This window comes from Ammospiza caudacuta, chromosome 17 (assembly GCF_027887145.1).
Source record: "Ammospiza caudacuta isolate bAmmCau1 chromosome 17, bAmmCau1.pri, whole genome shotgun sequence".
Lineage (NCBI taxonomy): Eukaryota > Metazoa > Chordata > Aves > Passeriformes > Passerellidae > Ammospiza > Ammospiza caudacuta.
The window spans coordinates 9,295,098-9,319,184 of NC_080609.1; the positions used below are offsets into that span (position 1 = coordinate 9,295,098).

At 43.2% G+C, this 24,087-nt stretch overlaps 1 protein-coding gene across 1 annotated transcript in view; it reads left to right on the plus strand.

Annotated features, from left to right (window-relative positions):
• XYLT1 (xylosyltransferase 1) overlaps positions 1-24,087 on the plus strand; it is a 176,138-nt gene that overhangs the window by 142,362 nt on the left and 9,689 nt on the right. The window contains exons 6-10 of the mRNA XM_058816084.1: positions 4,039-4,255; positions 6,317-6,493; positions 9,162-9,424; positions 12,785-12,980; positions 17,991-18,324. Of these exons, the coding sequence (XP_058672067.1) occupies positions 4,039-4,255; positions 6,317-6,493; positions 9,162-9,424; positions 12,785-12,980; positions 17,991-18,324 (1,187 nt within the window). The remainder of the gene's footprint in view (positions 1-4,038; positions 4,256-6,316; positions 6,494-9,161; positions 9,425-12,784; positions 12,981-17,990; positions 18,325-24,087) is intronic.

A 24,087-nucleotide genomic window follows, 5' to 3' on the forward strand; every position in this document is an offset into this window, starting at 1 on the left:
ATCTTATAGCCTCTGATACTTTAGGAAGTTTTACTCATTCATAAACTTCAAGAAAAAGAAAACAGCAAACTCTCTGACTTACTGTGTAAGTACAGCATTCAGGAGCAGGGGTCTATACAAGTTGCTGTGGTTTGCACTGTCCCTTGGAGAAAACTGTCAAAAAGGAGATATTTGGTTGTGATATTTTTGCGGATAAAGTAACTCTGTGGCAGTATTTATTAGCAGTTAGAACATATCATAAGAGCTGAGCTGTGTTTATACTCATGTTGTAGGAGTATGTGCTACACAAGTTACAAATGCTTTATGTGTTATACAGTCCTAGAATCCTGTCTGAAATGCATTTATAAATATTTAAATAAACTACAAAGTAAGAGGAGTTCCCTGAGCTGGATTGCATTCATGAGCTGCCTGGACTGACATTACACTCAGTGACAGACCAGGTGCTGCAGGCAGTGGGGTTTTCTTAGCAAAGTGTAAAAATAACTCAGGAACTGTGAGGCTGCATCCACACACAGGGCACAGGGGCACCTTTCATGTGTGTCAGTGTCTGATTGCTGAGCTCAGGTGCTGACACACCTTCTTAATACCCTGTGTTTCCTCCTTACTTTTGAGTGTAATCACGGGCCCTTAAAACTGGAGGCTCTTTAGGAAGAATTAAAGTTGATAAGGGGAAGCATAAAATGTCTTAGATTGAGTGTTCTATGAAATAAAGCAAAATGGCATGCTTTTCTTAATCCTAGTCTTTTTTAAATTCTATTTTCTCCTGGTTGACTCTTTTCCTATCATTGTTGTTTTCCTCCTGTTATTTTCTTTTGGATTAGGAGAAAGGTCAGTTGTCTTCACCTGATGATAATCTCTGCTGTATTTGGCCAGCCATGCCTTGGTTCAGTGGGATGTCATTGTTCTGGCCAGTGCATTTGCAGCTGGCAGAGGTATCCCAGTCTTACCTGATGTTCAGGGTGACAGGAAACACCTGAATTTTTCCACATTGACTAAGATTAAGGAAATGCTATTACTAAGCCTTTTTCTTTTCCCCTACTTTTAATTTGGGAGTTACCTGCAAGCAGTTTTGTGAGACCAAAGAGAGAAAGACAAGGGGGAAAACCACCTTTTTTTTGCATTTCATTGCTCTTTATGAAGCTTGGCCTGGCTTCATAAAATTTACTGATTTGGTATTCCCTTGAGCATAACCAGAAACTAATGAAATACAGCATGAGACTAGAAACAAATCATTAGGGTCATGCTTTTGCCCTCCATCTCCCTCTCTTTCTTTTCAGAGGTGGCTGCAATCATTCTTGGGTGGCTAGTCAAGAATCTTTATGAACTCTTTGTAGTATCCAAGAGGTTTTCATTTCTTGGAAAGGCCTATGTGGCATACAAACACCCCTTTCCCTTTCCCTCAGGCAGCATTCAATATGCTTAGAGTAAGTTCTTGCCTGCCTGAGTGCCAAAATTGCTATTGCTGGAATATCTGGAGCATCAGTCATCCTAGCAGAGAGCCTGGAATGACAAAAGGGAGCCTCACCCACCTTTTCCACTTTGGTTGCTGTTCAGCTCTCTGTGCCAGCTCCTCTCCTATTTCACTTCCAGCAGATCTGAAATACACTTGGTCCCCTTGGCTGCCAAGGAACATAAATGAGCAGCAAGCCATCACCCAGTGGAGAGCTGTGTTCACAGCCCCTTGGACGCATCATTGCTTCGTAGGCCACAGAAATGATTTGCTCTGCTAAAAATTGCAAATTTGCCTTATTCCAGTGAGGTGTTGTGACTGTGTGTGAAGAGGCTCAGTAAGGGTGATCCTTCTGAAAAACACCTCTTCAGCTGTTATGTGTCTGACACCTGGTGTGATGTTTCTAGGAGGGTTTCAAGAAGCACAAGGCAAAGGGTTATTTCTTGGGAGATCTCTGAAGGCATTGCAGCTCTCTAGCTGGGCTGTGCTGCCTTGCTGGAGGGTAAGTGATTGGAGAGTACGTTTACTCTCTTCTAGTAACCCAGTTGTATAAGATTTGGGGGCTGAGGTTTGTTTTGAAAACAATTGTACTTCCAGGAACTGGCTTATTTCACTCCATATCCTGAGATGTGCTTTTCCAAGCCATTAGCTAAAAAAAACCCCAAACATAGAACTGTGCACATATAGAAAAAAAGAATTCTGTCAACTTCTTTGGGAACCATGAAGCTGTGAGTCAGGATTTGCTGGGGCCTTCTCATCTGGAGCGGTCATGCTCCTCTGCTGCCAAGTTCAGAAAAAAGGCTGAAGCTGTTACAGTACCAGGGAGCTGGAGCTGGGTCATGTCACACAGGCTGAGGCAGCTTCTATGTAGAGCAGTTTTTGCTGTATCCAGGTGGTTCATTTTTTTTGAGGTTTCTATTGCAGTCAAAGAACCTTCCATTCGAAAAGGAGAGTAAAGAGTGATAAATTGGTAGAGATAGCAGTTGAAAGAAATTACTTCATGGAAAAGAACTTTATGTTCCTATTTAAATATAGTCGATAAAGTTCTGTTATTTTCTTAAAATAATTAACTCTAATGAGCATTTAGTTTTGAAGAGAAATAAATAAATGACCAAACTTTCAGGCACATTAATATTTGATTTGGAGATAACTGCATAAATATTGAATTTGAAGATTACATTCCAGAGCACTGCATTAAAATTGCAAGACTTTTCTATTATCCTTCATAATGGAACATGAAATTAGAAACTTGTTCATGGAAAGAAAAATTTCTCAACTCTCATTTACGCGTTTTCAGCGCTGATGTGTTAACAGAGGAGCTCTTCTCACACTGTGAAAAGAGACATAGCTATCAGTAGGACATAGACCCTGGAGTCATTTACGGTCCTTTTGAAAATTAATATGCACCATTTCATAATTGCATCTCAGTTCTTTGATTGGTATAGAACAGAACTTGAACCAGGGATTTGGCCTACGGGGTTAATGCTCATGTTTCCAGATGCAGGACTCCAGATAGCTCTGGTGTCTGTTCCTTAACTTTTATTCTTTTCTCTTACCTTTAGTAGCATGTGTTTGAGACTACCAGAATGCCATCTTGGCTTGCTGATCCTGAAATGCCCTGGCACAGCAGCGTGTGGTTCAGGAAGGGAAGGCTCTTGCCACAGCTGTTGTTATCCTGTAGATGCTGCACCCAGAGGGGGCTGTGGGTTGCTCTGGTGTGTGGTCAGTGAGCATTTGTTACTGCTCAGGACATGTGGGATGTGCCCAGTGCTCACATCCGGGCAGGGTGGATGGTGCTTACCCCTCCTTAGTGCTAATTCACAGCTGCCCTGCTTCTCCTTCAGGGAAACCATTCCCAAATGGAATAACAAACAGAAACCTGCATCAGACAGCCTCAAAAGATCAGTGGGCATTCAGTCCAAAGTGTTTTCAAGCAGATTGATTTCCCAGCTTTCTTCTTTTATATTGGTTTCAAATAATTCATTTCCATAACTTTGCAGTTCTGCAGTTGCTCCTCTTATTCATGGTTCAGCAGTAACAAAACATTGCTCCCCAGAGACCTGAAAATGGAGCAAACTTGCTCATTCTACAGCAAAGACCTTTACAATGGTATTTTTTCCTTATTGACTATATCCCTATAGAAAAATTAATGACATAATAGCATAGGAGAAAATTGGTCATTTTACCTTTATGTACATTTTTCTGTTTTTTAAAAACTGAATTTATTTAGCGAGAGAAGAATGTGTTTCGCTCCTGTTCATGTTGCAGTTCTTCTGTGGTGGTTTGTTCAGAGTTAATGAACATTATGGACTTTCCTGCCCTAGAGCTCTGTCACCTGCACAGCTTTAGGACAGCAGAAGGTGTGAATGATGCTTAAAAGCAATCTGTTGATCTTTGCCTCTGTAACAGAACATATACCTGATTAATCATTTATTAAACCTCTCTACATTACTTATGAGTAGAACAGAAATATAAACAAGTGACCTTTTGATCCCTTTTTGTTCGCTAAAGTAGCTTTTTATTTATAAATCTCCCGATGATAGCAAACTACAAATTAACATGTAGTGGCTGCTCTTGCATTCCCTCAGGTTTATCAGAAAGCAGGGGCTGGACCGGCTGTTCCTGGAGTGCGACACGCACATGTGGCGCCTGGGGGACCGCAAGATCCCAGAAGGAATCACCGTGGATGGGGGCTCAGACTGGTTCCTCCTCAACAGGAAGTTTGTGGAATATGTCACTTTTTCCAATGATGACCTGGTGACAAAGATGAAGAGGTTTTACTCCTACACGCTGCTTCCTGCCGAGGTATGTGAATGCAAAGGATCCTCTCTGTGCTCAAACCTGCAATGTTTGTGCTTGTCCCAAAGATCTGACCAAAATCAGAGGGGCCTTCACCTGATGTCACTGGGCTTTGGAGCATCCCACAGTGGGTAATGAAAATTTTACTTCTGTAATGAGTAAGCCCTTCAGGGTTAGAACATCTTTTGCAGTTGTTTATTGCTTTGTTTGTTTGTGGGACTTTTTTGCAAAGAGTGCCTTTGTTTTGTACTTCTAAGCCTATTAATCTGTTACTGAACAACCAAAATCCAGCTGCCCTTTGCTTGCAAATTGTTCCTGCACAAAGCTTTTGAAGGATATTAGAGATGGCGAATTGTCTTCATAAGTAGCTTTCCTTGCTATTATCCAGCATTTTTCTTTAAAAATATAAACCCTGCAAACAAAGGTTTATTGTTCTGTTCAAAACTCAGCCAGAAGGCACAGTCACAAATCATTTAGATCACTCAGGAGTCACTCTGGCTGCAAGTGATGCAGAAGGGGAGTGCACAGCAGTGAGGGGTTTGCCTGGCGTGCAGCAATGTGCCAGCAATGTGCACTGTCTGCAGGGAGGGCACACTGGCAGCCTGTGCTACACCTGCCCCAGCAGGTACACTGCTCCCCTGGCTTGCCAGCCTCTGCTCCACATCCTGCAGCCCCAGGAAGAGCTGATGACTGCCTCTAAACCCATAACTGCCTTGGTTCCTGAACATTTTGAGGGATGGATGACACCAGTCTTGCAAATCTTGCTTGTTAGCTTCTGGTGGAGCACAGCAATTGTTATCTTTTGGTAGAGGTTTATTATTCCCCACACATGTGGCATAATCTTCTTTTAATCCCATTTCTGTTAAAAATCACCTTTTTCTCTACTCTGATAACCTTTTCATCCATTATCTAGAGAAACTCCTGTATTGCTATAAAAGGACACAGGGCAATGGGTAATTGGGTAGGGTTTTTTTCCCTCTCGCTTGAATGAGAATGGATGCCTTTATGGGTTTAACCAAACAGTTCAAGCATAAAATCCATATTCACTGGGCTGTCATTTAACATTAAAAAGGGTAGGGGGATTATTTGGGGGCCAGCCATGCTAATGTTATGCTGGTTATTTATAGATCTTACTATTGCTGATTTTAAAGAGAAGTCACTGCTCCAAAAATGGTCTCTTGCAGGGCTAAAATTGATGGTATTCCATAGCTTTTTTCTACAAGGTTTTCTTTGCAAGATACATAGCTGGTTTTGTAAAATGGCCCTGCCTTCACTGACCTGTTAACCTGCTATATCAGTCCCCATTACACATGGTTTATGTAATAGCTGTTATTATGATGATATAATTAGGATTGCCCAATAGGAATTCCATGCTGCCATGAGTCAGCAAATAAAGACTTACGATTTCAGATGTAAATGCAGGAGGCAGAATGTCCTTTTGATCTGACTCCATGTTTCAGAACAAAGCCACTCAACAAGCAATGCATTTCAGAGTGCTGGAGATAGACACCCACATAAGAGCTGTCTGAGACTGTGTTTTTATCAGAGTAACCAGGGTGATAGTGCAGTTTTGACAGTTGTTTTGGGAAACAACTTGAAATATGCCATTAGTACATTGTTCAGAAAAATAGTCCTAAATCTGTTAGACCAGGGAGCAACTTACAGAAAGGAAATAATGGGCATTTCTTAGAATTGCTCACACAGCTGAAATAAAAATAAAATGATTGCTGGTACTGGTGCCTTTCCTGGAGTCCTTTGGGCTGCCAGTGCCCAAAGCTGGTCATTGTAGGAGTGCAATTATTCTGTGCCAGGTTATTGGAGCAAGACCTCAGCTGTGTGTTCTTGCAGTTTGGTTGGGTCTGTAGAGTGCTGTGATTTTTCCATGCTCTGTGGAATACAGGCACACAGAGTGTGTTTCATATGTGGCAGAACAACAGAGCTTGTTAATGCTGTCATTTCAAACTAAAATAGGTCACCTGCAGTAGGTTTGGGCCGATGAGTTGAAGTGAAGGAGAAAATGGAAGTTTGAGGAGCTAAATCTGATGGTGTGCTCTGTGTTTGCTGCAGTCCTTCTTTCACACCGTGCTGGAGAACAGCCCGTTCTGTGACTCCATGGTGGACAACAACCTGCGCATCACCAACTGGAACAGGAAGCTGGGCTGCAAGTGCCAGTACAAGCACATCGTTGACTGGTGTGGCTGCTCACCCAATGACTTCAAACCAGCAGACTTCCACCGCTTCCAGGTAACTGAACTCACCTGCAGAGAGGCTCTGCACCCCCTGCACTGGGGTGGAGAGCTGGCTGAATGCATGGCTGCAGCAGGGAGAGGGAAGGGAAGCTTCCCCTCCATCAGGCAGATGGAGAAAGAGATGTGAGGATGCTCTGATCTTAATTTCAGGAGAATGAAAGATAAGTTCTCCTATGTTTTGGCCCTGGAGACATACCACTGCATGGTAAGGTCACAAAAGAACTCTTTGGACTCCTTGGCATTGGTATTTGGCTGTGCTGGAAAGGAGAAAAGCTTGACACATCTCTGACTGTACCACTATTACTTGGTAACTTCTTGTGCAAAAGGTTTTTTCCAATGTTCCAGCTCAGGTGCTTTCATCATTTCACGACACTCCTGGCTTTCAGCTTTAAGCAGTGTTTATCATCTTCAAAAAAAGCCTTGAAGTTGATCAGTGTGCGTGTTAGAGACTTACGCAGCACAAGGCAAATCCATTTTCATTATTATATTCATTAGCATGATCATATTAAAGTTTATCTCATGATTTTGGGAGCCTTAGTCATGAGGTTTTGATCACCCAGGTTTGGCAGGACTGTCTTGAAAGGTTTACTCAGTTCCTTGGTGATAGTTTCCTCAAGGCAGACATGAGAGCGAGTCCTGTGCTCCAGGGTGCACTCAGTCTCGAGGCTGTATCTGGCCTGTGCATCTTCTATTGAGAATGAACAGCCACTTGTTTCAAGGTCACCACATTTGCAATTCCATCCCTCCAGCTCCTCAGGGTTCCCTGCATAAAGCATGTTTGTTCAGGCTCTGTGTGGGATGGGGAATGTGTTACCCTACAGCACAGAAATGATGACTGCTCTGAAACAGAGATCTTTTCTTTGCTGTAATGTGCTGTCTGCTAGGCAGGCTTGAAGTCAGTGACACAGGCACTCTCAAAAAGAGCAAATGAGATGTTATCTAAAGGAGGCTCTGCTGTCCCAAACATGTGTATGGAATTCTCCAAGCACAGAATAAATTGCAAATCTTTAAAAATTCCTGTCAGACTACAGAGCCTGACCTGCTCCAGGCTGTGAGCCCACAATGATATTTCACAAAACAATCAGGTAAACTAAGCTGGAAAGGACAGTTCAAAATTAGAATAGATGAAAAGGCAGCTTCTGACACGTTCTGGTGAGAGAGCCCCTCACATGAGCACACAGCACCAGAAGACTGGGGCTTGCTGTTGCCACAGAGGCACAAAGTGAGCCAAGATCACAAAGCCATCTCAGAGCAAAAGTGAGCATCCTCAAAAGAATTTTCCAACCATCTGGGACACTCTTGAACTCCTTGGCACCTCAGGACCCATGCTCAAATATGAGCAAGGCAAAACAAAGACTTTTTGAAAGCTAATCGTAGCTGAGTAGCATATAAAGCAGTTATATGCCCAAGATTGTGTCAAGAGCTGAGCAAAAATCTGGGCAGGACCACTCAGAAGTAGAGAAACCACAGCCACAAATGTTACCTCTCCCAGAGACCTCTCATCACCTCCTGGCAGCAAATCCATACACAGAAAATGCTGCTCTGCCTCTTCTGAGCCCTGGTGTCACAGTCCACTTTGCTCCCTGCATAACATGTGCCAGTGCTGCCCTGTCTCCAGGCTAACATGGGGGTTTGGAGAGCATTCCTCAGCCCTCCTGCACTTGGAGAGCCTTCCTGAGCCAGGCAGCACAGGGTGCCTGTTGGTCTGAAGGGGTTCTCATGGAGTAATTATGTAGTTTTTAGCTGAACCTTAACAACACTCCTAACAACAAATGGTCCCAAAGGTGACATTTTAAGTCATCTTTGCCCATGGAGAGAAACAGTTCTTGTCCTCAACTCCAACCCATTGCTTAAGACAAAGTGTCATGTCTGAAAATGGGAACTCAGTGTCTATCATCACAAGAGGCCCCTGGCTGGGTAATAATTAGCATAGACTCCATGATTCACAGAAGGCTGATTAATAATCTCTTTATTAAGAAACTCATTGCTCTTACAGACAGTTACAATACAGCTGGACCTAATTGGTCCTCCAATCCAAACACCATCACCGCTGGCTGATTAAGAAACCACCCTTTGTTAAACAAATCTCCATAACACATTCCACATGTTCACTGTGGTGGTGTTCACTGGGGTCCCAGGATGAGGCAAGAGACGAGGATCTGACTCCATGTTTCAGAAGGCTTGATTTATCATTTTAGGATATATATTATATTAAAACTATACTAAAAGAATAGAAGAAAGGATTTCATCAGAAGGCTAGCAAGGAAAAGAATGAAATGAGAACAAAATCCTGTCACTGACCACAGGAGTCAGTGAGTCTGAAACAGCCGGACTGTGATTGGCCATTAATTAGAAACAACCACATGAGACCAATCACAGATCCACCTGTTTCATTCCAGAGCAGCTGGTAATCATTGTTTACATTTTGTTTCTGAGGCCTCTCAGCTTCTCAGGAGAAAAAATCCTAGGGAAAGGATTTTTCAGAAAATATCATGGCTACATTCACAATACCAGGTGCAGCCAGTTAAGATAAGAATTGTTTCTCATTCTTTTCTCTGATCTTCTCACAGCCTTTGTGAAAGCTGTGTTTCTCTCACAGCCTTTGTGAAAGTTGTGTTAGTCTCTGTGGCCACAAGTGACTTTGCCCTGTTGTGTCCCAACAGCAGACTGCCAGGCCGACTTTCTTTGCCCGCAAGTTTGAGGCGGTGGTGAACCAGGAGATCATTGGGCAGCTGGACTATTTCCTGTACGGGAATTACCCCCCGGGCACGCCGGGGCTGCGCTCCTACTGGGAGAACGTGTACGAGGAGCCCGACGGGCCGGGCGCCCTCAGCGACGTGGCCCTCACCATGTTCCACTCCTTCTCCCGCCTGGGCCTGCGCAGGGCCGAGAGCTCCTTCCACGCTGCTGGGGACAACAGCTGCAGGTCAGTGCTGCCCTGCTGCTCCAGGGGACGCAGGGAGGCTCTGGGGGCTCGTTCTGCTCGGCCGTGCTGGCTGGAGCCTACGGGCACGAGCACAGCCAGGCAGCTGCAAGTGCGCAGCGCCGATCTCCAGGAGTATTTATGGCCGTAATAAAGCGTTGGTTATTCCGGGTTGACATTATGTGACCTGTCTGCTGCACTTTTAAGGAGCTCCTCTCCAGCCTGATGAAGACTGACAGGATCCAGTTGGGCAGTGCTACCCCCCACTGCTGCGTTTCCCTTGATTAATTTCAGCAAGTTTATTATAGCCTCAGCTCCTAAACCCTCCGTGTGATTGCAGCAGAGGTCATGTTCACCTCTATTATGCTTACCAGAAGCAGAGGACAGGATTTCAGAACAAATCTGAACACAGGCAGGTTAATGGTCCTTGCTTGTTTGTTCCCCTGGGAGCACACATGGAGTGCAGAGAGCTTGCTTGGCTCAGTTTCCCTGCTTGGTGCAGCTCTCTGTGCCAAAAGTGCTGCAAATGGTAAGATCTAGTAGCATCAAATATATGAAATATACGTAGGTGTTTATATATCTATATATAGGTAGTTATATTTAACTCAAATGAAATTCCTTTTTCTTTAAAAGGAAATTATCCCTATATTCTAGATTCCTTTTCACCTCTAAGCCTGGCTAAGAAGAATTCAGTCTAAAAGGGATTTGAAGGAAGAATTCCTGAAGTTAGACTTGCATAGAAAAGCTCTCTTAATGGTAGATGTTTGCTGCCTGCAAACACATCTGGAGCTGTTTAGATTCAAAGCAGAGATGGTTCTTCTTTTTAAGTCTCACTTTACCATCTCTTAATTCCATCTTCAGAATGTGTTTCTGGAGCCCGCTCATTTTTATCCTAATAGAAAACACATAGAGCCTAAGTCAGCAAACACTCCGTGTGCTCTGATGGATGGACATTGCCCATGTTGTGTTCTCAAGAGAGAACCAAATGTGCCTTGACCTTCCTAAATTAGTCATGGAAGTGCTGAGCAATGCCCCATTTAGAAAGATGTGGCAATAAGTGCTCTAGATTCCTATTAGACTTTTGTCAGTGAAGGTTACCAGTGCAAAGCAATGAAAGATCAATAACAATTAGATAGAAATAATCACTAGTAGCATGCCTTCCTTATATGAAATAAAGGCAGACCTGAGGAAGTCCTGGGTCATTTGTCCTGCAGAGTGAAGCCAGCAAAGAGGATGGGGACTATGTATAACCAGTACTGAAATAATTTTACAATTACATTTGTTCTCAGTCCTTTTGCCAGTATTCTGGTGCTGATTTATATCAATTATCACTTTTGTTTCTGAGGAACTTTCCATTGCATAGGAACTCAAGGTGCTTTTCAAGCTTGCTCAGATTATAGATAGGAACACCATGACTCTAGCTGTCTCCAGGATAAAGCACAACTCCTTCAGCAGGCTGGAGCCTCATGAAACAGTGCAGGGAGGAATTGCAAACAGTGATACAGAGTGGAGGCTTTGTTTTGATACCTACCTGAGCCCCCTCAAGACACTGTGAGTCAGCATTCAGGTCAGATCAGAGAAAAATGGCTAATCTTCAGATTTATGATTCACATTTCCTCACTTCTGATCCTGTGCTGTCCTTCTGGGTGTTTGCACCTATACCTTTCCTCTTTCCCCCTCGTGGTTTTGCATGTCTCTCATGCAGTAATGGCAGGATGGGTTTGGGCTGAGCCCCTCAACAGTGCTCCCTTTGCTGTGGGGCTGAGCACAGCCCAGGCTGGCTGATCCTGTGCCTGCAGCACCCCAGCTCATGCTGAAGGAAAGCAGCTCCTGCCTTGGATCCCCCTTGGAGTCAGGCCCATGCTGCCACCCACAGCAGCCCAGGAGATGCTTTAAGAGCAGCTGCCTTGCACACTTTCCTAACCAGGGCCATCCCACAGCCTCAGAAAGCCATGCCCCCCTCAGACTGCTCGGGTACCAAAGGAGATGGAGTGTCAGCATCTTCCGTGGGAGCAACATTCATGTGTGATTGAGATTTAATTCATTTTTTCCATCCCTAGGCATTTTTACTCTCTGCTGCCAAGAGGCAATTTACTCAGTCTATTTCAGGGATATTGTAAATATTTGCTGCTGCACACATATAAAACAGGAGGTCTTAGTTCTGGGAACAGAAGTCAGATTGTTGCTGGTGTTGGCTGTGTAGCTTTGCAGTGGTTTTGCTTGGTCCATCAGCGCTGGCCCTGTTGGTACCCTGTCTTCTTATGTTGATTTCTCCAGCTCTACAGAGTTCCTTCTGGGGTGCTGCAGACCTCATGCAATGGAAAGTTCTCCCTGGGGCTCATCCTTAGTGCTCATCCTTTAATTGTGGTAACAAGCCTGAGGAGTCAGGCTTGGCTGACTTACTGGGAAGGTGTGATGCTGGTTGGTTTAACTTCTCTTGCAGTTAATGTCAGTGCTGTAAAGTAGCAAAATATTCAGTTTTTGAGCTATGAATAACACGTTTTTAATTATTTATGCATCCATACATACCCAAACATTGTTACAGATGTTTCTGAGGCCATAGCAGACAATCAACTGTACATTTTAATTGTTTGAAGCTGTGACTATTTCAATGATTTGAATGTCTTGAAATCTCAGCTCCAACTGAAGGCTTCCAGATCTCTCAATGATTGGTTTTGCCCAGTTATTTGACCTTTTTCAAGGTTTTTTTTTTTTATTTTTCTGATTATGAGTAAAAAATCAGAACAAAAGCAATCTCAAGTCATTAAAGAATGTGTAGTTTTTTCCCAGATATACAGAGACGAAAAATGAGGACAGGATCCTGGTGTCCTTCACTGCAGTGCCAGCCTGCAGAGCCCTGCCCTTGGGGAAGGGTTTTGGGAATGGAGGGGGCAGTGCCTGGTCACACAGCTCTCCCTGTGTCCTGTGCAGACAGGCACTGACCCTGCTGGGGCAGCAAGGGCAGCTCTGGAGCACAGGCACAGTCCTGGGGCATCCTTTATCCTCAGTTTATCTGAGCAAACTGTGCTGCACCCTAACAATCTCTGGGTGTCTGTGGGTGCCACTTTCTGCAACGGGAGGTGGTGAGGGAGAGGAGCTCTCTGGCACACACAAGGACTCCTAAAGAGCTTTGAGCTGAGGATATGGAATTAATGAGCCTGTATTCTTAGTAACATATTTTTACGTTACGGCGTAATCGGAACAGCCTAAAAATATTTGATAATGAGTCATGAACACATTTGAAATCTCTTAATGTACAGTGGTGGATTTTCTAGTTGAAATGAATGCTTCTTAAGCCACTAGCTCCAAGTAAATGGAGATTTCATTCTCTTACATAACTGCTGAGCTTGTGCTGTTTTACAGATACTACCCCATGGGCCATCCAGTTTCCATCCACCTTTACTTCCTTGCTGACCGTTTCCAAGGCTTCCTGATCAGGCACCACGCAACCAACCTGGCTGTCAGTAAACTGGAAACTTTGGAAACCTGGGTGATGCCTAAGAAAGTCTTCAAGATTGCAAGTCCACCGAGTGATTTTGGGAGGCTGCAGTTCACAGAGGTGAGTGTTTGTAGCCAGCCATGCAGACTTGTGGCATCATGAGAGTGAACACTAAATTACTTTGGAAACTGTATTTCCATGGAAGTTTGAGGTGAGAGTGGCTTCCTAGCATAGTGTACCTCCTCATCATAGGAGACACCACTGGCAGTTCAGGTCTGTGGTCAACACCAATTTCTTACATTAAACCGAGTGTCCTCACTCCCTTCTGTTTCAAAAACAAATGGAAGCCTTTTGTTGTTGTCAAAGAGGCTCAGTATTTTAAAAGTAATTTAAAAATTTTGCCACCATGTTTGTTGTGAGTACTGTGAAAGGCTCCTGGGGAAAATTCCATTTTTCTGCAATTCTAGATGTAAATGGTGACATGTTTAACTGAGTCTCTCAAGAGTACACTGGAAAAACCTCTCAAAATTAGTGGTAGTCAGGTACTGATACCACATGTGAGCAGAATATTGATGTTGTAGCACAAAAGAGAAAATTATCACAGCAGTGGCTGAGATTCCCACAAACCCTGTTATTCTTCTAGAAATTTGTCCCCGTGCCTGTCATAGAGTATAAAAAAATCTACCTAAAGTATATCAGGAAAGTTGACCACTAATAGGACCTGACATCTGTGTTCTGTTTTAAAGATACAATTGTCTGAGCAGTTAATTTCATGATTTTTCTTGTTAAGCTGCAAATTTCAATTAAGGCATAAAATTGATTGAAGAAATGTGTTCCAGTCATTATGGCTAAGTCCATAAATTACCATCTTCTTGGGCAATTAAGAAATGCCTAGGTGGGATTCAGTGTTTTGGTGTGCATGGCAAATCCATGACACTAATGTGCCATTAAAGAGATGGATGGAAAGTCTGTTTCATTTATCAATGTGTCGGGTGGTAGCCTGCCATTTCATGCAGTGATAAATGTTCATACAAGATCCAATTCTTGTGATTTGTAGGATTTCTTCTTCTTATTTAGTGTTTCTTCTTCTTATTTAGTACTTTTAAGGATTTAATCACTGGTGAGCTTTTTTGAGCATTAAGAAACATTTTCTTCTGTTTGAAACTCAACAAAAAGCGTTTTGGTGACTGCTTACTTGTTTTCATTTTATTTTCCTCACCTAACCACTTTAATTGTCCTCTCCTTTCATAGATGTTTCATATTTTAAAAGACCGGAACATACAAAGTAAATAACTTAATTTTTTAATTTATTTTTTTTACTTTCTACCTTTCCTTGGCCTGCAGGGATCTCTGCCTCTGAGCCAAATAATTGCCTCAGTTTACCCTGCTATAAATCCAGCATTAACTTCTTCAGCTTCAGTGTGGCTGGAAAGCTCTGATCTGCTACTGCTTATTAAAATGCCACTGCCTTGTCAAGGTCCAGCATGTGGAAAACAAACTTAGCAGTTTAGCTAGGGATGGAAGCATCAGTGTTCACAGAAAATAAAATTAAGATTTATGCTTATTGGGACATAGAACTTCTTGTTCTTCAACAACTTTCACCCCATGATCTGGCAGGAATTTTAAACTGAATGGGGCTATTTTAGCTGGGAACTTTCTCCTCTGTCCCAGCTTGCAGCACTGGGGCCAGCAGGAAGAGCACACAAATATTCAGCACTGAGTGTGCTCCCCAGTGTATTTGTGACCCTGGTGCACAACTGAGATTGCAGCAGAGCTGGTGGGATCTCTCCAGCCCCTGCCTCCTGCCCGCTTCATCCCCAAGGAGCAGATTTCACCCCACACCCTGGACAGACAAGTGGGAGGGCATCAGCCAGCTGGGCTGCCCCACACCTGGGGGAGTTCGTGGCAGCATTTCCATGGCACATGGCTCCTGCAGGCTGAGGCAAAGAAAATAAACCCACAGGAAACCCAAGAGATGATTTCCAAGCATGGAACTCCCACACCTCCTGAAACTGGCTCGTGCACAATGCACTCACTATGTGTCCTGCCAGCCTGGTTCAGGCAGCTTCTCTGTGCAGGGCAGGGGATTGATTTGCTGCACTGAACTGAAAGTCTCAGCTCACCCTCTATCAGTTCAATGCTGTTTCTGGTCTTGTTAAGAGTTGTGATTCATCACAGAGAATAAAATAAACTAGGTGGCAGGCAATTAGTGTGCATTGTGTGAACCTAATGGTCCTGTTTGTGGTGAGCAATGAGACACAAACCCATAATCAGGGTATAATTTATCTTGGGAAAATTTTATCTGGGTTTGAACAGAGATAGAAACAGAAATTTTGAGCCAATGAGAGATTTCCAGCTTTCCAAGCACACCCCGTGCACAGTGCTTGCTCTTGAGGCCCAAAATAAAGGTGATTAAAATAATGATGTGGAAAATGTCAGTTTCTGTGCTACATCTCTTCATAATTTATCAGATATTCATTACTGCTTGATTCCATCCATACTTGGTGTATTCTATTTGAAAGTGAAAGCCTACTCACAATGTTTTAAAGAGCTGTGAAACTTATTATAGGGCTGTAGTATCTCTTGCCCTGTAAAACTGGACATCTTGGTGCTGGGAACTCAGCTGTGTAAAGTTCAAGGGATTATAAACCTCTAACCAGTGCTTTAAGTAAAATTCCCTATAAAATACTGTGCTTCTAAAAGCAGCTGGTACTGCAAGCTGTGCAGCATGGGAAAGTCTGTCCCCAGCTGGAAATGAGACATGAAGGGCAAATGCCATGAGCAGAGTGTAGAGCTCCCTGCCTTTCCTCCCGAGGTGCCTGTGGAGCCTTGCTGTGATCCCACACAGGGATCTGGGGGACCTGTCCTTCCCTCCCCTCTTGCCCAGCCCTTGGGCTGGAACTTCTGGGTTGCTTTAGGGAGCCCATTGCCAAAGCTTAACGACCAGACAACAATTGTGTTACAATTTTTCCCCAAAAGCAGCCTTGGCTCTTCCACAGAGCAGTCTGATAAACCTCTGTGTGTGTGAGCACATCTCATCTTTTGTGCAGTCTGGCATGGAGCAGTGTCACCTGCAGGTTGGAGCAAGGAGACTGGAACTTTCTGATTTATTTTCTCAGGGATGAGAAACTAGAGAGGAAATAGTTGGATGTCAGGAGTGAATGTTTAATTTTTGAGGATGAAGTAATCTTTCTGCAATGACTTCTTCAGGAAGAAATATTGAATGTGGTGGAAAGAGCTTCCTTACAGATTTCTTTGCCCAGGAGGGTGTAGGTTTGTTTCACATGTTGTGACTTTATTCTTTCTAAGTCCCTTGAGCACTGGTAGGTGTGATATGGCTGCACCTCAGTGAAGGTTGGCAGAGTAGATAATAAGGCCTGGTCAGGAAATTTTCTTTCTCAGCTTATTTCCATACATATTCAGTCAGTCTTGTCAGGAGAGCACACACTGACAGCTCCTCGAGGCATTCAGTGCTTGGGTCTGATATCTGGGCTATGCTGTCTGGTTTGATTAGCTGGTGTGCGGGGTGAAATACCTCTGAAATACCTCTGAAATACCACAAATGCTGTGTTGATTGCAGAGTAGTGGAAGACTCATTTTGTCTCATACTCTGCAGTGTCATAGCCCGGTAGGAGGAATTTGTGTGATGACAGATGGAGTTAGGATGGTAGGGTTTTATTTTACTGACCTTGTAGCATTTTGCTTGCAGTCCTCCTGTAATTTGTCTGCCAACCACAGGGATTTATTTAGAAGAAACTGGAGACTGGACAGTTTCCAGTACAGGTAATAGGCATCAGGTAATCATTATGTTTTGGGGATTTGGGGGGATCTAGGCATTATATTGGAATCACTTATTCTCATGAAGTGAAATGAAATCTAGAAGAAAAATCTCTGAAGCAAATCAGCTACAATTATCTCTTATGCTTTCAGGAAAGCAGGTTCTGACCGTGCCCTTGTAAGGTGAAGCTTAGGGATAAGGACAGCCCTGTGTGGGGAAAATCTGCAATATCCACATATATTTTGAAAGTGGGGATCCTGCCTGTGTGTGCATGGGTCTCCAGAGGTCACCCACAGAGACTTTCCATACAGGGAAGAAATCAACTCTGGTCATCTGCACTGTTTGGAGAGTAGAGCAAAAGACAACCAGAAGGACTTTGAGGGGGTTCATACCAGAACTGCCTCCAAAAGCAGAAGTGCAGCCCTCAGTCCTGTGGACACAGGAGAATGGATGGAAAGGTTCCATAGTGCTCAGCCTCATAAACAGCTGCTGGCTTTAGTGCTGGGATACTGAAGTCTTCCCATTGGCCTAAGAAAGGCAGTGGCTCCATTTCCATGCTGGCTGGGCACAGGTGCTGGTGTCAGTAGTGCACAAGTGTTAGTGGCAACTGCTTGGAAGTTTGTGTCATCCCCCAGGTTATGGGTGAACCATTGAAATTCATACAAAGAGCACTGGAACATGAAAGCTGCTAGGAAAAAAAGGGTCAATTAAGTATTTACACTAGATTGTGAATCAACTTCTTTACTGTTTTTTACTGTTTACTGTTAGTGAATAAATGAAAACTAATGTCACTATTATGACAATAAGAGTTTACAAGAAATAAATTCCCACGTGGGGCAGGAAGAGAGTACAAGGAGACAGCATCTCATGGGTGGATTGTAGTAAAGGATATGATGTGACTTGTCCTGAAGTCAGCAGCTGAAGTGTCTTCCCTGTTCTTAGCAGCAGCTGGGCAGGTCTCTGCTGCAGGGTTCCTCTCTCCATCTCTCAAGTGTGTAATATATTTTCATGACCCAGGAGATGATGGGTCACCTTTTTTGCATAGGCTGTGTCCAGCCACTGGCTTGGCCCCTTGTTGGCTGCTTCTGTAGTGGGAAGAGAGAGCTGCTATCAGCTCTCTAAGATAAAGAAAACCTTTTTATCAATCAGAAAGGGAGCAAGAAAGCAAGCCTTCTTTCTTGCCTCATAATTTGTGTATTCATTATGATCTTAGGTCATGTTGCTTTTAAATGTATGTATAATTCATGTGATTAGAGAAATATGATTTGTGTCTCTTGAGAGCCCTTATTTGCCATAAAGGTCTCAGGTGCTTACAGAGATGATGCTACCAGCCCTGTGTTCTTTCGTTTCAGATTGGCACTGAGTGGGATGCCAAGGAAAGGCTTTTCAGGAATTTTGGAGGACTCCTTGGGCCAACAGATGAGCCAGTGGGGATGCAGAAGTGGGGGAAAGGCCCCAATGTCACCGTGACTGTCATTTGGGTGGATCCCATCAATGTAATTGCAGCAACATATGATATTCTTATTGAATCCAGTGCTGAGTTTACTCACTACAAACCACCTCTGAATTTGCCCCTGCGACCTGGTGTCTGGACAATAAAAATTCTGCACCACTGGGTACAGGTAGCTGAAACCAAATTCCTCGTTACTCCTCTCACCTTCTCAAATCAGCAGCCTATCAAACAAGGTAAGTGTTATTATTTCCTACAGGAATAATATAGATATTTTTTCTGTATTCACTGTAAATGCTGCTGTTAAAAATGAAGTTGCAGTGTATTGGAAAAGGATTAAAGAAAGAGATTTTATAGATACTAAGTCAGAAGAAAATTTTAGCACTAAGAGAAGTGGAAGTGTCTGTATCCAGTCAGTAAAACAGAGCCACTTTGAACAAAAGACTATTTGTATCTTTAAATTATGCACAGTTCAGAATCCAGAGAACTTCAGACTCTCAGTAATCTAACAGCTATCATAAAAGCCATCATTTAGAAATGGAAAGAAAATTTGACCTTTCTGTGCTGCTTTTCATTCATATTTCCTCTTAGAGACTTACATGTGTTTAAACTGTTTTTTTGACAAAGCCTGTGTGTTTAACAATAAAAGCATTAATTTACAAAATGCTGGATTAGACAAAATTACCTTAGGCCAGAGCTCACCTGACATATTGTCAGGTCCAGGCATTCACTTCTGCCTGATACCTGCCAAAACCTGCTCAGCACTTGCCAAGCAGCTGTGTTACAGAAATATCTACAAATACAGTCAGGACCAGACCCACAGTGACAGTTTTTAGAAAGAAACTTTTTTCTTGCCACAGCAGCCCTGAGCCATCCAAATACAGAGGCCATGCTGGGGCTGCCAGGCTCTGCAGGCTCCCATGTTTGCATGGCACAGGCACCATCCAAATGCTTTGGGTCTGCAGCCAGTGCCCAGGACACTGTGCTGGAAGAAGAGGGAACATTTTACACCCACACCTGGATTTTTATTCAGTAAGATCAAAACAAGTTTGTTGCTCTGAATATCTTTACCATTTTTCTTAAAGTGCTCAAGTGCTTCCATCTGCCCAGTATTAATATTCATAACTTTAGACATCTTAAATTTCCTAGATACATGAATGATCCTATTAAGTTTTCAGAAGTTCTTCCTCCTGACAAGGCAGCAAATAAACTGAGTCAGGCATTTACCTCCCAGCACAACGTGCTGCTTCTGTAATGCAAACACCAGCAGACAACTGCTGAGAGCTAATGCAGCCCTTATCTCACTCAACAGGAGCTTGATTCCACACATTTCCAGCACAAGAGTGAACTCACTGATTTCTGCTGCTAACATTTGGTGGCATCATTTCTTAAGCAGAAATGAAACCACCTCCAACCCACTGCTGTTAATAGCTAATAGGCAGTGATAAATTGTGAACAGACACCATGTGAAGAAGGGATACATTTTCAAAGTTTGAGGCAGCCTGCTTCTGAATGCAGCTGCTCCCAACTTGTCTGCTGGAAATTAATGAATTCCATGTTCTTTGGTAATTGAACATTTAAGGCATAAATTGGATGGGAAAGGTGGCATGTAGCCAGCAACCTTGCTGCTCTTCCCTACAATGTGAGAGCCCCATGGACAGGTAAACACGTGTCAGACTTCAAAATAAGCCCACACTTTATGGTGTAAAGGCAAAACTCCCTTTGGTTCAAACTCTGAACCAGGAATAATTCCAGTGAAATTGTGTAGCTACCCTGTTTTCCCCATTGATATACTGGGCTCACATTTTTTGTTAAGAATCCTGTTTATTCTTGTGGTAACTAGAATCTACTACAGGAATGAACTATAAAGCTTGGGAACAATATTGTCTAGGAAGAGAGTCTCAGGAGTGATTTGCTACTGATGATGTGATGTGTAATCTGTAGATGACTGAGGCATGGAGGTAGAGAAGAAAGTTAATTACAGGGGCAGGCAGTGACACTGCACTGTTGTTAGAATTGCATTTACAATGCAAATTCCTGCTTTGTTTTTTTTTTTTAAGGCTTTCTGTCTCAGTGACACTATTGTGCCCTGTGCAGGCAATCATGATTTGCCTTTGATTTCCAGATTTTTGTCAGTTTGTCATCACTTTATTCTTTAAAAACATTTTTCTCTGCCAAATAAAGGCATAATGAGAGTTTGACAGAAGAATTAGAACTTCTAAAAGAACGATTTCTCTTACCGTAAACAATTCAAAAACTGCCAAAAATCTTCTAAAATGAAGGAATAGTATTATTTTCCTGTCTTAGCATTGAAAATAAAACTAAAATACATCAGACTTAGCCCAGAGTTGTCAGTAGAAGATGGGAATATGTTTTATTAGGGATTTCTTTAAAATTTTCCTTTTTCCTGCCATCCTTCCTCACCACCACCACCAACCCCCACCCTGCCCTCCCCTGCCCTGATAAAATAACAACCCTTGTCAGAAAGATTGCCCTGGACTGGCACATTTTGTAGCACTTTGCCTGTCATTTCCTCAATAATGGCCCTGCCCCCTCTGTTTTATCCACTCCAGATACAGGAAGTGGAGTCCACAAAGTTACAAACAAAAATCTCTCCATGATCTTGTGTGCAATTTGCTTTTGCCATTCTAAAAAGCATTTGCACAAAAACATCTTGTATCTGGAGAACATGGGCATGACAACAATCCCTGTATTTCCTAAATCATTGCTTATCTACACATCACTTCAGCCCAGAGCACAACAAGGAAAGTTGTTTTGGTTTCCCAGCATCATGAAGGGAGCCACTGGCTCTTCTTTTGAATAATCAATGTAAAACACGTTCATTCCTGTATCATGGCTCTCAGAATTCATAATTACATTCAAAAGAAAAAAATAATCATGGGACAGCTGCCAGCAAAGATGTTCTGTTTAGCAGTTTATAAAAACAGCATATGCCACTCATTTATTCAGGTTTTTTATTTCCAGTTATTTATTAATTTTGGCCTAAATTCTTTGCATGCAAGTAAAGCCATGAAGGGAAATCAAGTGAGAGTATTTTCTTTGATGCTGTGTCCAGATGTGAGTAGCTGATCAAATGTAAATTGTTTTAAAAACACAGATTCATTGACCTCTTCAAAACCTGAATTTGTGAGACATCAGATCTTACATGGAATTACTGAGGATGCTGTTTGGGGTATTCCCACTGTAAATATGGCTCCCTAAGGTATTTCAGTGGAGAGTCTATAATCTAATGTTACTTATTCCTTCCTGGTCCTTCTCTCCCTCCAGCCATCCAAATCTGTGTCTGTGTTCCCTGCTTTGAGTTGTGTCACTGATCAGCTCTGCCTTCAGCAGATACTCTGGCTCAGGAGTGTCTGCAAGTATTTGCCTGGTTGGAGAAAGCAAAAAAAAGGAAAGGAAAGGAAATTAGGTGCATTTGTGATAAATCATTTGGAGAAATCAGGTTCACCTTCTCCATCAGAGTCTCCTTCCCTCTACCTCCTGCACAGACAGATTCCAGTTTATTCTTCTAAACAACAGTTTTGAGGTCCTCACCATATGGTTGAGTGTGTCAAAGCCAAGAACTCCACGCTTGTTGTAAAGACACAGGAGGGCTGCCAAGGACCAGCAGGATGCTCTAGGAATAATTGAGCCAAGACAAAGAGGGAATGGGATGTGGAGAAGACAAAACAGGGAGCAGAACCGTGTAAGATCACTGGCAGATCATGCAGGAATGGGGGACTTCTGCTGGCAGCTGTAGGAATTTGAGTGCTTGGAGACTCAAGGCCAAATGTCCAGCTCTCCTGTGAAGGGGCTGCAGAGGCAGACAACAGGTGTCATTGAGAGCACTTAGCCAGCAGCTCACTGACTGTAATCCAAGCTACCCAGCAGACTTCAAATCCTAAGAAAACAGCAAATTCAGCAGAGGCTGTCTCTGCATCTCCATCATCCCACTTTCCCCCCTTCCCTGCTCTTTAAGGGCCAAGTGTGATTGACTCTCAGGGTCACAGTGATGGGAACAGGAAAAGCCAAAGCAATTTCATTTTTAAATTTGAGTTTATATTCACAGCAAAGTTTCCCCAGTGCTCTCCCAGCTGGAGTGCCAATAATGAGTTGTCATCCATTTAATGGATGGTACCTGTTCCATTAAAGCCTAAGAAGTTATTGTGAGCCAGTAGCAGGTTCACTTCTGGGGCAGAAAAAGCCCCAAAACCTCAAGATGATAATAAACCCTGGATTGTAAATAAATGAATACATTAAAAGCCTTTCCTCCTTCAAGCAAGGAAAGAAGTGAGAAAGAGCAACTTCCTTTTTTGCTTTGCTTTCCCACTCTGTTCCCAGCTTGATGGCATGTCCTGGACATGGGGCTGCTGATCTTTGCTGCTCCCATGGAGCCTGAAATACCAGTGCCTGGTCCCTATGCCCCCTTTCAAGGGCTGACAGCATTAGCAGACATGGGTGATGCACTCAGGCACCTCAGAGGCCTTTTGACCTAATCCATATTTATAGATCATCTCAATTAGCAGATACTGGGAAACCTTTGTTTTGCCCTTGGTTGTTTGCAGTGGCTCAATCAATTCTAATTGCATCTATACAGATTATAAAGTGGGTGGCAACTTGTGTCAGAACTGCTGTGATTTCTTTAAATTAACCAGAGGTAACATGACATGTTCTTGATAAACGCAGTAATAGCAGCAGGCAGGCGCACGACTGCAGAAGAGCAGACATGCCCTGGAATCATCATTCTGAGAAAAACCCTGAAGACAGGGATTTGCTTTGAAATTTAGTTCAGATCCAGCTGACAAGGAGTCGATTAGCTCCACAATGAGCAAATGCAGCACTGTCTTGTTTGCTGCAAGAGAAAACAAACAAAATGTCAATAAAAAATTACCTCTTTGCCAGAGGGTTTTAACACAATTCAAGTAAAGAAATAAAGCTGTACGTTCGTGTTGCTTTAAAAAACCCACAGGTCTAGTGCCTTAATGTGTACCAAGATAACCACATTTTTCATTCCTTAGCCTGCTGCCTGTCTAAACTAATTTGCTTTTTCTGCAAAATGATGAACAAACCCACACAAAAATGCTGAAATCCCAGCCTGTATGGCTGGCTATAGGCTGCGTGTTTAATCCAAAAAAGTTAGACCAAGAAGAATCAACTGAGAAATGTGTCCTCACATATGGGTGAAGAGCAAATAAAAATAGGGGTCAAAAATAACAAAGTTTTTCAAATTTATATTTTCAAGTCAGAGGAATATATTTTGCATTGATACACATCCTCCTGAAATCAAAGGGCAGGCACAAAAAGTCTGGCTTAATGTCTGCAATTCAGCTAATTTTGTGTTGTTTGTGCTAGCCATACAGATTTAAATGTCTAAATATTTAGAAGCAAGCTTTACATTCTTCATTATTATTTTTTCATGAGCTCTTCCTCGTGACACTTGACTGAAGTGTCAGTGCTTCAAGAGCACACCCAGTAGCTCCAGCCTCCTTTTTATACAGCATATCAGGGCTTGGGAGCCTCACTGTCTCTCTTCTGTACCAGCTCAGTAAATCATGGGAATCATGATTCTCTGTCATTTTTCCTTTAATGCAAAGAGGAACAGCCCATGTGCCATTGCTCAGATGAGCAGCACCCTCCCTGCTCTCTGCTGTGAACTGTTTGACAAAGCCTTGGAGGCTCCAGGAGAGGGCTCTGGGTCTGTCCCCAGCTTTTCCTGCTGACGAGTACATGTGACTGCACTCAGGTTGCTGTTGCTCAGCTTTTCCTTTCTAGGAGTGGTGACACCTCACTTGAGGTGCTGCTGTGCTGTGGGGCAGGCAGTCCCCACCTGCACCAGGTCAGGGTTCTCTGTGTGTCTTCACTGGAGCAGCACCTTTCACTGTGGGCAGTGGTAGCCTTCACACAGCCTCTGCTGCTCTGCCCAGCACTGAGTCCTGCAGTTCCTGCAGGTTTCATCCTTTCCAATCCTGATAATCCACCAAGTCCTGAGGCCTGGGACA